Raw genomic sequence first — 11,902 nt, forward strand, 5'->3', positions numbered from 1 at the left:
ATCACTCTTTTTATGAAGAGACGTGTGAAAAATAGGAGTTAATTTCGTAATATGAAATATAATCTATTAATGATTTTGTCAAATAATCAAGTTTGTATACTTTTAACACTTTATGTATTAGAGATAATGTGTTTTGATTGTACAAAGAGTCTATTAAAAAGGATTTAACACTTTTTGAAATATAAATAATGTGTTTTAGTTGTACATGATTCTATTAAAAAGGATTTTGTTCTATGTAGTTGACCATAAAAGATTAAAAAATATTTATATTTTCTAAAGATCTATGAATATACAAAATAAACATTATGAACACCTCGAAGTCCAGTACCTAGAACTAACAAATATATTTTTATCTAATGCTGGGTATTAATATATTTTTTTGAAAAATTAAGGACTAGAATATTATTTTTTAAAATATGGATTATAATATTGCTTGGATTATAATTTATTTTTAAAAATAAAGATGTGTTTTGAATTCTAAAACGTGAATTTAATCATTTTTTAAGATATAATTTTTTTGTCACTTTTAAAATTTCTACCCGTCCGACTTAAATAAATAGTTACTTTAGCTCAGAAATAATTATCATCTTAAAAAATTAAGACTCAAATTTACAATTATTTTCAACTATAATTTTAATATTAAAGAGTGATCATCATAAATTATTAATGTGTGCATTCCATGATGAATAATATTTATAAGGAACTAATCAAATCTGCTTTCATTAAATAGAGATAATTTAGTATATTGTATCTTGTATATTTATTTTAATTGGAGTAAAAAAATTAACACTACAATTAAAATAGAATGGAGGGAGTGTAGACATTGATTTATTTATTTTTTGAATAAGTTCATATTGAATTTTAGATAAATGATAAGTTAATAACATGTCAATCAAGTTAATTGTTTGATTAAAAAATTGGATCAATGTTTAACTTACAATTATATGAATTAATGAAGTCTAATTAATCGACAAGACAAGTCCAAATCATACTTTTTAAAATCAAAATCCACGAGAATTACTTGAAGATGAAACACTTCAAACCTTAACTCATGCTTATATCTAGAGATTTTTAATAGGGCAGACTAAAAAAGAAATACAAAGAGAAACTATGCTCCTGAGTGGTGTTATGCGATTCTCGTGTATACAAAGAAGTTTTATTTTCAAGTGACGAGCTCCGAATTTTCATATTTTATCAAAGTTTGATTTTGTATTCGTACTGAAATTTCAACAAGTATTCCATCGATTTAAGAACAAAACAAAGTTTTGAATTGATAACCATAAAATAAATTAAGAGGATTACATTTTTTTTTATAAAGATTGTAACCCTCATAAGTTATTGAAAATAATAAAATAGTATTATTTTACTTGTTTGAAATGAGCCTATGAATTGTCTTGCATCGAAGGATATGTGGATTATCGTGATATTTGAATATGAAAATTTAAGTTCACTCACCTTCATATATTTAAAGTTGAATTATGATGGCATTTTGTGATACTAATTATTTGAACTGACACAAAATTTTTGTGCAATTGAAACATTGAAATGAGTTGATTAACTTATCTACATTATGTACAACATGGATATGTATATGTATATGTTTCTGAAATCGATGTTACAAGATTACGCAGCATACATTCACATACATAAAAAAAAACAAATATATATACAAATAAGTCAATATAATCTATTAAATTAAGAGTCCTAATTATTCAATAAAGAAAGGAGGTGTATATACAACATATAGATAATATTCATATCATTATTTTTATATATTAATTGTTGAAATATGTGAAAGTGAATGATATGTAAATCCTCTATGAAAATGAGCTTGGAAGTAATTAAATAAAGAAGAAGTAGAAGGATAGAACATAGATTTTTGTCTCTATATTTTTTTATAATCATAATATTTAAATTAACTTACACGTATCTCAATTAATTCTATAAAATATTTATCATCTCTAACCAACATAGTTACAAGGTACCACATATAACTATGTTTAAACATTAATACACTTCCATTTTCCAATGGAAAGACTATGTGGGACTTAATTATCTCTTCCCACGTACAATAAACTTTAATAACAAATTAAAAGAAGACTAAAAGAAAAATCTAACAATAATGAAGGAAGAAATATTTATACCCTTATGAAAGACTCCATCAAATTTTAGCCAATAATAATTATAATATGTCCCACTTTAGAAGTTAAACATTTTTTCTTCATTAAATTCATACGAATTAAGCTTGCTTTCTATCTTATTTTTTTCGATCGAAAGTCCAGCGTATCAAATTATCTAAAAAAATCTAAACTTAAAAAAAATATTCCTTTTTTGTTACTAATTTAGATATTAAAACGACGACGAAAATTATACCAATTTTTCTTGCAAATCCCAACTATTTTCCAAGTGTTTTTCTCAAAGCTAATTGTCTCTTGTGGTCTCCCCTTCATCATCTTCTTCTCTTTATTTACTTTCTCTCAAGACTCTCAATGTCTTTTGTAATAAGAAAATAATTATATATTTTTTTTTCTCCAATTTTTGGATCCATTTTAAAATGTAGAATTTCAATTTGTTAATATAATTTAGTTTTGTTGTTAAATATAGTAAGTTGAGTTTTTTCCGGTTATATAGTTTATTCCTCACCATTAGTATATTTAGCATGGAATTATATTTGATTGGACAAAACTTTTTATAAATTCTAATGGATTTCATTAGCTTGTATTAAAAAGAAAATTAAAAAACAAAGGGTTGGTAATTATTTATTTGCTTATCCATTTCTTTTTTAAAATGTGTGATTGTGCATTATTTTAGCATTTTTTTTCCTTTGTCACACACAAAAACCTTCTTTTGTTTATTTTTGGCTATATATTATTCTTAAAGCCTATTCATTTCATAATTCATTTGCAAACTGAACCAATAATTAACACAAGAGAGGGTTGGGGGTGGGGTGGGGGTGAATGCTTGATCACTTGTGAATTTATTTAAGGTATTAAATATTGAATAGTATTTTATTATTCCGTTCATAATAATTGATTTTTAAGATTTTGATACGATTATTAAAAAAATTTTTAACAATATTTAAAGTACTATTTGACTAAGTTACCGTAATATACTAAGAGGAAAATGTAAAGAAAGATCGAGAATTTTTTTTTTTGACATTTTGACTCTTGAATTTACAAGGATTAGACAACAAAAATGCATGTCACTCTAGAACAACGAAAGGAAGGTATTTTCATTTCTATATATGCAAAAAATTAGATAAAAATTGACAAGATGTAGACATTTATCGTTCTAATAATTTGTGATAATAGTGTCACGATTAAAGATAAGTCAGTTTCAATTTAGCGAAATAAAAAGAAATGTGAAATTAAAACAAAAAATGAGATAAGAGCGGAAAACTTATTCATTTTAGTATAATTCCAAATTTTAATTGTCACATGTACAAACAACTAATATAAAAGTATGGAATTTAAAGATAATTTCAAGTCTTAGTGTCTTTGTTTCTTAAAAAGAACAAAGCATAAAATAAGGAACAAGAAGGACTGTCGAGATAACAAACATATACCTCTCAAAAGTCTTTTGACAAGCCCTGTAGGAGAACGAAAAGAGCAATCACACGCTACCGAGCTCGCAATTTATACAAGTGTAGATGTAAGAAGCGAGTGTCAACCAACACGGTACCCAACAAGTAACCAATTAAACAAGACAAAACTAACTAAAAAATGAGTACTCCTTTTATCCTATCTGAATCTCCTTAAATTACAACCTGCATAGGAATCAGCGTAACCTAACAATTTCACAAAACACCATTCAGAAGGCTTAAACAATCACAGTTCAATAGTCGGCAGTTCAACAACCAACAAGCACCAAGTATGTCAATCACAAGTTTCAAATATGTCTAGATCTCTCTCTCAAGTGTCATATGCACCAAATCACAAAAGCTGGAGCCGCTTTCATTCGAATTTACATCACATCACTAGTCGAAATCATATATATAAAAATGCACAATTCATATTATTTTAATCACCTAACTGTCACACTTTTTTAAATTTAACTCTAATCGAAATCTGAATACGTATATCCCAAAAAATAATGAAAAAAAAAACAAAAAAATTAAAATGATGACTGATTGGTGAAGCCACGTTCAGTTCAATCACGGACTCTTCGCATCACTTTAAAATTTTAAATTTATTTCTTTCCACAATTTTCTCCAAAATCACAATTTTTACATCTTCTTCAGAATGGAGGAATCAGATTGGAATCAGTCATTTCCGTCGGAGATTAGGGATGAGCAATTTACCGGTGATGTATCGATATCGCGACACGAGGAGGAGGTACCAGTGATTGACGATGATGATCGGCGGCCTCCGTTGCCGTTTCCTGAGAGGAATAATGTTTTTCACAATGCACCTTATTTTCCGGCGACTGACAATGAGGAAGTTGTGCGGTTAGATAGAGATGATACATGTTCTTACATTGTAGTTATTCTCACTTTCTGGCTCTTCGGTAATTTTTTTTCTCCCAAAATCTGTGGATGTTGTTTGCCTTTCTTTTTCATTTTTATTTGATTATCGTTGCAGCTCTGAAAACTGAAAATAAGATAAAATGATGATATTTGGATATGTTCACTTGTGCTTTTTTTTTTCTTTCCATCATACAGTTGCGTCTCAACCATTCATTGTTCCGCTTTAGCTCCCTAAGTTATGACTACCTTTTTATTAAAATATATCTCAGTGATTAGTCAGCGAAATGTTTAATTCCAATGGACAATAGATGTGTGGAGGCCAACTTAGCATCGGAGTATGTTTTAATACAAATATACGAAACGATGTATAGTTGAGGTATGATACTTTTATTCCTATACTCAGGCATTGAAGTGTGTTTTTAATACTAATGGAATGATGGTTAGGTAGTTAAATGAAACAATGGACTGTTGAGGTATGAAACTCACAAAGAAAGTGATAGTATAAGTGTATTTAACAACAACTATTATGGCTCAATCTCAACTGAAACATGGTAGCTGTATGAAGTTTGCACTATCCGTTTCGCTTCATTATTTTATTCCGTGAAGTCTGACCTGTTTCATTCCGACATTTGATTATTTGGGGTTCTCTAAGACTAATTTACATAAATTTTCTACTATTATATAAATCTATATACAGTCTAAAAAAGTTCTTGCAAAAACAGCTTCTCCTGTAAGTGTAGCTATATGACTAAGCTTTAATACCTACCAGTCAGTGTTTTCTTTTTGCATTCTGTTTTTTGTTAAGTCTCATGGATTCGAGAATATTTTATTTGATTTTAGGTCTATCTCTTTCCTGTTAGAACTTTCAATTATTATGGTTTCACACCTATAAACTTGCACATTTAGAGATCTTAGTAGGACACAACCAAACCATCTCAGATGATCTTTCTCGTCATGGATACACAACTTGATGAGTACACATCAAGTATTTATTCTCGTATGAGATCATTTTTTGTTTTGTTTATTCTCGTATGACTACATATCCATCTTGCTATTTGCATTTATGTGATGCTCATCTTGCGCAAGTGTTGAGGCTTATATGTAACAAATTTACGGATGTCTTTTGAAAGAAGGGGAATCAAGATAACAACTACAATTGTCATACTAATTTGCTGGAGAGTGTAAATTTTATGCACATGTGAAGTTGACTGGGATTAGGTCAGTGTGTAGGTTGATGTGGAGTTTGGGGGGAAGAATGTTGGCTGCTAATGGTAGTGTGTTTCTCCAAATGATAATGCATATCGTAGCTTTTGATGACTTCACTCGTTGGGTTTACATTGTGGGATACTAAAATTTTATGAATCACTCAACTACCGTAATTGATCACTTAGCATGCTCATATTATTAGTATTTACTTAAAAGGTTTAATTCCTACGCAAATAGATCGTAAGAATCATTCGTATTTAAAATTTTTTTCTCTCTTACATTTTTCCTGGTGAACACAATATTTAACACTTCAGAGCTTCCTTTGTGGAAATAATTTCTCTTTACTCCAGTATCTATGACTTTTATAGAAAATATTCACGTTAATATGCTTGTGCATTTCTGTTTTCTTGCTTATTTTCTTTCACTAAAGGCGTTTGATACTTGAGAGCTTGCCTTGATTAATGCTTTCTCTTTTCTTCAGTCTATATGACTTTGATACTCGGAGTTTATGGGCCAGGTAATTTGCAGCTTGGACCAAATTCCTCAATCCTGATAAAACCTAATTCCTTATTTGTGAAAAATATAAAGGTAAAATGTGTAATGTCTTAGCTTGTTTTTTTTTTTGTATATTCTCTAAGCTCGTAGTTTGACAAAACAATGTGTCCCTTCTACAAGGTGGAAGAGATGGATGATGCTAACAATAGACCAACGGTGTATGGGTTCTATGAAAATCCATCTCTTGATGTTCTTGCAACTTCTTCTGAAGCTTACATAACCTCTCTTCCTGCAAACACTAATAAGGCACGACGTGACTTTAAATTTCTTTCGAGTCTCTAATGCCTATAGAGGATTGTTTAATGAATTATCTTGTGTTTGATTTTACAGCAATGGATATATTACTTGAATCAAGGGTCTCAAATAAACATATCATATAGTGTCAAGTCCTCTAGTTCGTTTGGTTTAGTCCTTATTATTGCTCAAGGTAAGTTTATTTTCATCAAGCCTATTCCAATTTTTGTTTCCCAGTATTGCATTTCTTGTTTAAGGGTCAATTCGAATATATACTAGATTGTTACTTTGTAAGGTAGCATCAAAACTTTGCAAATCAATCTAAATTAATGGGCCTTTCAACCTCATGTTAACAATATGTATTATATGATAGTCCATGTAGAGGACTGTAGAGTACTCAACATGGTAGAAGTCTGGTCCACCTCGCTATTACAGTATATCTTCTATGGTTTTTGGGTTCATTGTTATCTTTGGTTTTTATATGCCGATCCAGATAAACAAATAATATTTTTGTACTATCATTTAACTTATAGTTGACATATTATTTTGGGAAAATTGTATTTAATGACAAACTAATAAGTCAAATTAATTGCTATAACCACCCTTTGATTTAATTTTGTCCCGTAGCAAACTGTTTGTCAGTCACCTCTCCCCCTCAAACTCTCTCGCTCCATCTCTCGCTCGCTTCCTCTCACTTTTATACAAACACAAGTGTATAAAATCTGTTTCTATTTGTATAAAGCAGAGGAAATTGTATAAATACATATATTTTTGTTCCCCTCTCTCCCCTTTCCTAGATATCGCTCACCACTATCCCTAATCTCGTCACCACCGTCGCCTCTCTCGCTTATACAAACAGAAGCAAAGTGTATAAATTGCGTTTCTGTTTGTATAAAGCGAGAGAAAATTGAATATACACATGCAAATACATATATATTCGTCATATACACTTATAATTATACAACAAAAATATTCCCCTGCCCAGTTTCTTTTGCCTTTCTCTCTTTCTCGTTTTATACAAATTCAAATTGTATATAATTTCTCTCTTTCTCGTTTTATACAATCCGATTTAATTGTATATTCCCTGCCCAAGTCTCTTTTGCCTTTCTCTCTTTCTGATTTTATACAAATTCAAATTGTATATAATCGTTCTATACACTTATAATTGTACAATTCGTTTTATACACTTCGTTTTTATGCAATTCTCTGCCCAAGTCTCTTTCTCTTTCTTGTTTTATACACTTCGTTTTATACAATTCGCTTCAAATTGTTTATGTATAACGAATTATACATATATAAATTTGCTGTGGAGTGCAATTATGCAAACTTTGCTACAATATACAAATATGAATTTTATGTTTGTTGTATGTAAAATTTGCCCTATTATTTTTGACTAAGCTAGTCTCTTGACTCTCTTCTGAGTCCCATTTTCCGCCTTTCAGGCAAACGGTAAAAAAGAAGTGTTCCCTGAAACTATCCCTCTCCTCATTTTCCTCTTTAAGTGGTCCATCAGAGCGTGTATTCTGGGCTCAACCCTTCAGTGGGGAATTGTCTTTGTGGCTCACTCCCTTGGAAAGAGGTTACATGTCTTGTTGATCAGGTCTTCTTGGATATAGCCAGCCAAGTTCTGACATACTAGCTCTATTTCAATTTTCTAACACAGATATTTTTCTCTAAAAGTCAATGAACTGCAGGAAGCGAAGGTCTAGCTCAGTGGCTTGAAGACCCATCTTATCCAAATACAACACTATCATGGAATGTCATTCATGGTAAGAAAGAAGTCTAGCTTAATTATTTATGATCCCTGTATAAAGGTCTTGCACAAAACAATATATAAAAGTAAGCTTATCACACCAGCTTCCTTTCTGCAGGGAATGGCACAATCAGCCAAGACATAGGGAAGTCGTCTAGTTATTACGTGGCAGTAGGAAACTTGAACTCTGGAGTTGTACAGGTCAAATAAGTATTACCATGTCAAATTTTCACTTAAGATAGTACTATTAAGAGAAAATATGGGTATAACCTTTCTTCCCCAGGTGAACAATTATCTAATCACATTAGAAGAAAGAAATAGTAATTTCCCTTATTTTTCATTTTTTGGGGATAGGGGGATATTTTCCTGCTTTGCACTAGAATTGCATCTTCTTTTTATTATGTATCATGTTTAGTTGTTTTGAAAAACAGGTTCAGTTGAATATTAGAAGTAAGGTGTTACTCTATAATACAACTGATGCTTATTACGAGTGCAACCTCAGACAAAAACCGTGTGGAATTAGCTTCTTTCTGGACGGAGGAAATGTTGCTCTTTTGACTTCTCCTCCTCAAAGGCCAGTAAGTCTCTAGATTTTTCTAGATCCCCTTGTTTAATTCTCCCAACAGAGAATATGCCCAATATAATTGCTTTAATTTCGCTCTATGCGTTTGCAATTTTTAACAGTCTTTTTATCATTTCTATTAACAAATGTTTCTTTAATCGGTGAATCTTTGACCACACATGGACACAAGATCTTGATAATCTTTCTTCTAAATATCTCTGTTGGAATATTATGTTCTAGTTTCCCATTATATAACTTGTCGAATGGAGACAACTTGAATGTGTTAACACCAAGCAGTAGCTTTTCAGCTTCTGTCTTCACAAACAAACAGTCATTTGAAGGCTGGAACTAGATTTTTGAGATGCACTAAACTAGTTAGTATAGTCATTGACACTACTATGTTCTAGGATTTTACATGCATTTGGTCATGCATCTCCGTCCTTACTAGTTTTTGTTATAAATTGGCTTGTTAATGGAGATCCTTTTTTGTATATGTTCATTCTCCAAGTCATTTGGCATCATGACTACTGTTAATCTTAATGGAACCTATACAGGTGTGGACTGGAATATGGAATATCTTTTTTGTCTCACAAATTAAAAAGGACTTGTGTAAATATTCTTAGACACGCATATCAAATTTGAACAACAACATACCCGGTGTAATTCCATAGGTGGGGTCTGTGGAGGATAAAGTGTTCCCAGACCTTATACCACGAGGTGGAGAGGCAAACATTCAAGTTTGATAGAGTAGATTTGATATGAATGAAGTCAGATTTTCTTCCAATTCATGTAGGGTATAGCTGCTGGTGTGTGGAGCGTCAAACTTTCCTATGGACCTCGGTGGATCACATATCTTCTTGGAGTAGGTATATTTCTCTTTTCTACTTAACCCCTGATGTTCCAATTGAAAAATCTTTAGTTTTTCATCTTCATCATTCTTTCTAAATACAGGTGGGATGAGTTTTCTCATTTGGTTGGTATTCAGGTACTTGAATAATATGCAATCCATTCATCAGGAAGGTAGTAGAGATCCGGTGGGGCTGATGGAATCTGACCAGACCCCTCTTCTTTCACGCAAAGATAATGATATTGGAAGTTGGGGTTCTTCTTACGATGGTCTTTCACAAAATGATGAGTATAATGAAGATGTACTGGACCTCACTGCAGCTCAAGGGAGACAACTTAAAGATGGTGAATGCAACGACAATATTTGTCGACTCTGCGCAATTTGTTTTGATACGCCAAGGGACTGCTTCTTTCTTCCATGTGGACACCATGCATCCTGTTTTGAATGTGGAACTAGGTATGTCACTTCTCTCTTTAAAAAATAAAAATATTTCCTTTATGAGTTTATACTCCAGAGGAATGACTAAGTACTTGCAAAAGAATATGCTTATATTTATTTATGCATATGAGAGAAACCAGCAAGCCATGATATTGAGAGTTGGTGTTGTTGTTCTTTTTCATTAAGAAAATGTGGTTGGGAGACTATTCTAGTCACATGGATGGGCAGTATGATCATATATATGAGACACAACTTAGGACTAGTCACAGTTTTTCCCTCATAGTAAATTTTCACCTATCTGCCTGTTTCCCCACAACCAAGAGATCTTGTTATGGTGTTCTTCCTCCTTACCCTTTCTTCTATTTAATCTACTATGCTCCAACCTCTTTAGCCGGGGGCTCGTTCTTTCAAGATTCATTATTTCCCCTTCCCGAGTTCCTCTTATAGTTAATAGTAGGAGGTTTTTACTATGTCCCACCTATACTTTCTTTTATGGTGATCCTGTTTCACCCATCCCCCTCTTTTTGTTCTCTATGTTACCAACACAACCATATTTATAGATCATTTATTGAACCGTCTTTCATGCAAGTCTTTAAAGGGCAAAATTATGATCAATCAAATTCGATTGAAGAACTATAGACTAAAGAAAAGGAATCACATTTCAATGATTTTATTGTGTGATCTAAGTTCACTGTTTTTGCAAAGGCATTTCCAACCCTTTCAGTATCAGTCGTAGCTAGTATCTAAAATGGACACTGGTAAAGAAAAAATGAACAAAACAAGAGGAAAAAATCCATGTATAACAATTAACACCATGAAATTGACATTTACAGGATAGCAGAAGTTGCTGGTACTTGCCCAATTTGTCGCAGGCCTATAAAGAAAGTGAAAAAGATATATACAGTTTGAGTAGTCGAGAGTAGATAAAATGTAAATCATGGATACACCGAGTTCTTCTTCCAATTTATTATCCTTTGAGAATTGATGTTGTAAATGAAATAGTTCGCGGTATTGTCAGGCCAATGCATATATTTCTGTTTCCATCTCTTCTGGTATAGAGGACATCACATGTATTCTATGGAAGTTTGGTTCTTTACATTGGTTTACTCTACCAAACAGCAACCATAATGCCATGTACTTGAAACATATAGCTAGTGAAGTTCACACATTTGAGGTGATTGTTTTGATAAATAAACAAAATAATGATCTCCGTATTATTTTTATTTCATGACTGAAAAATTATTCATCTACTATTATTTTATTTACCTGAATACAACCGTTCAGAGAAAGAAGACAACTTTCACATTTATCATCCAAAAAAAAATGCTATAAATTTTTAACATCGTTAAATTATCGAAATACTAGAATATGATGTAATTTTCAAATATTTTACGATATAATAGAAATTCAATTTATGCCCCTAATTTTAATGTTTATTCTTTAAAATTTGAAAAATAATAAACTTATCAAAAACTTGATCAGTTTAAATATTTATACATTTTCATAAATCAATTTTTAGAACTAGAAATTTATCTTTATCATTATGTTTGAAAAAAAGAGAGAGGAAAAAGAAGTAACAAAGAAATTTAAATGTCAGACTTATTTAATTTTATATAAATTTAAATATCTATTTTATTTAAAATTTAAAAACCATTTAAAAATAAGTTTAATAACACATTTATATTTATGCTTTTAAGATTTGCTTATAACTTATTATTTCTTTGGACTACTATACCATGTTATTTTTTAAATTAATTGAGTCGGACGAGTTAAACTAAAGTTAAACATTTTAAATTGGCAATGAATTTTTTTCCAAAGCATAATAAAAGATAATATTAAATT

General features: G+C 30.9%; 1 protein-coding gene across 3 annotated transcripts; it reads left to right on the forward strand.

Annotated features, from left to right (window-relative positions):
- The first annotated feature begins 4,104 nt into the window (after window positions 1-4,104).
- On the forward strand, window positions 4,105-11,283 carry LOC101252808 (E3 ubiquitin-protein ligase APD2). 3 transcript variants are annotated; one of them, XM_004246717.5, is made up of 10 exons: window positions 4,105-4,506; window positions 6,153-6,259; window positions 6,347-6,472; window positions 6,557-6,653; window positions 8,155-8,229; window positions 8,332-8,414; window positions 8,645-8,791; window positions 9,569-9,641; window positions 9,727-10,078; window positions 10,894-11,283. In XM_004246717.5, the coding sequence occupies exons 1-10, from the start codon at window positions 4,242-4,244 to the stop codon at window positions 10,967-10,969; spliced, it is 1,401 nt and encodes a 466-aa protein (XP_004246765.2). In that variant the 5' UTR covers window positions 4,105-4,241; the 3' UTR covers window positions 10,970-11,283. The 3 variants fall into 3 exon arrangements, with proteins under 3 accessions (XP_004246765.2, XP_010326076.2, XP_010326077.2); XM_010327774.4 differs by having other exon boundaries at window positions 6,189-6,259; XM_010327775.4 differs by lacking the exon at window positions 10,894-11,283 and having other exon boundaries at window positions 9,761-9,899.
- The last annotated feature ends 619 nt before the right edge of the window (window positions 11,284-11,902 follow it).

The sequence above is a fragment of the Solanum lycopersicum genome, chromosome 9 (assembly GCF_036512215.1).
Source record: "Solanum lycopersicum chromosome 9, SLM_r2.1".
Classification (NCBI taxonomy): Eukaryota; Viridiplantae; Streptophyta; class Magnoliopsida; order Solanales; family Solanaceae; genus Solanum; species Solanum lycopersicum.

What these genes read in the sequence shown, in the direction of transcription:
- LOC101252808 (XM_004246717.5), top strand. Translation starts at nt 4,242, where the DNA reads ATGGAGGAATCAGATTGGAATCAGTCATTTCCGTCGGAGATTAGGGAT. An exon ending in CTTCTCCTCCTCAAAGGCCA is followed by an intron (nt 8,792 to 9,568) that starts GTAAGTCTCTAG and finishes CAATTCATGTAG; the next exon opens with GGTATAGCTGCTGGTGTGTG. An exon ending in TGTTTTGAATGTGGAACTAG is followed by an intron (nt 10,079 to 10,893) that starts GTATGTCACTTC and finishes TGACATTTACAG; the next exon opens with GATAGCAGAAGTTGCTGGTA.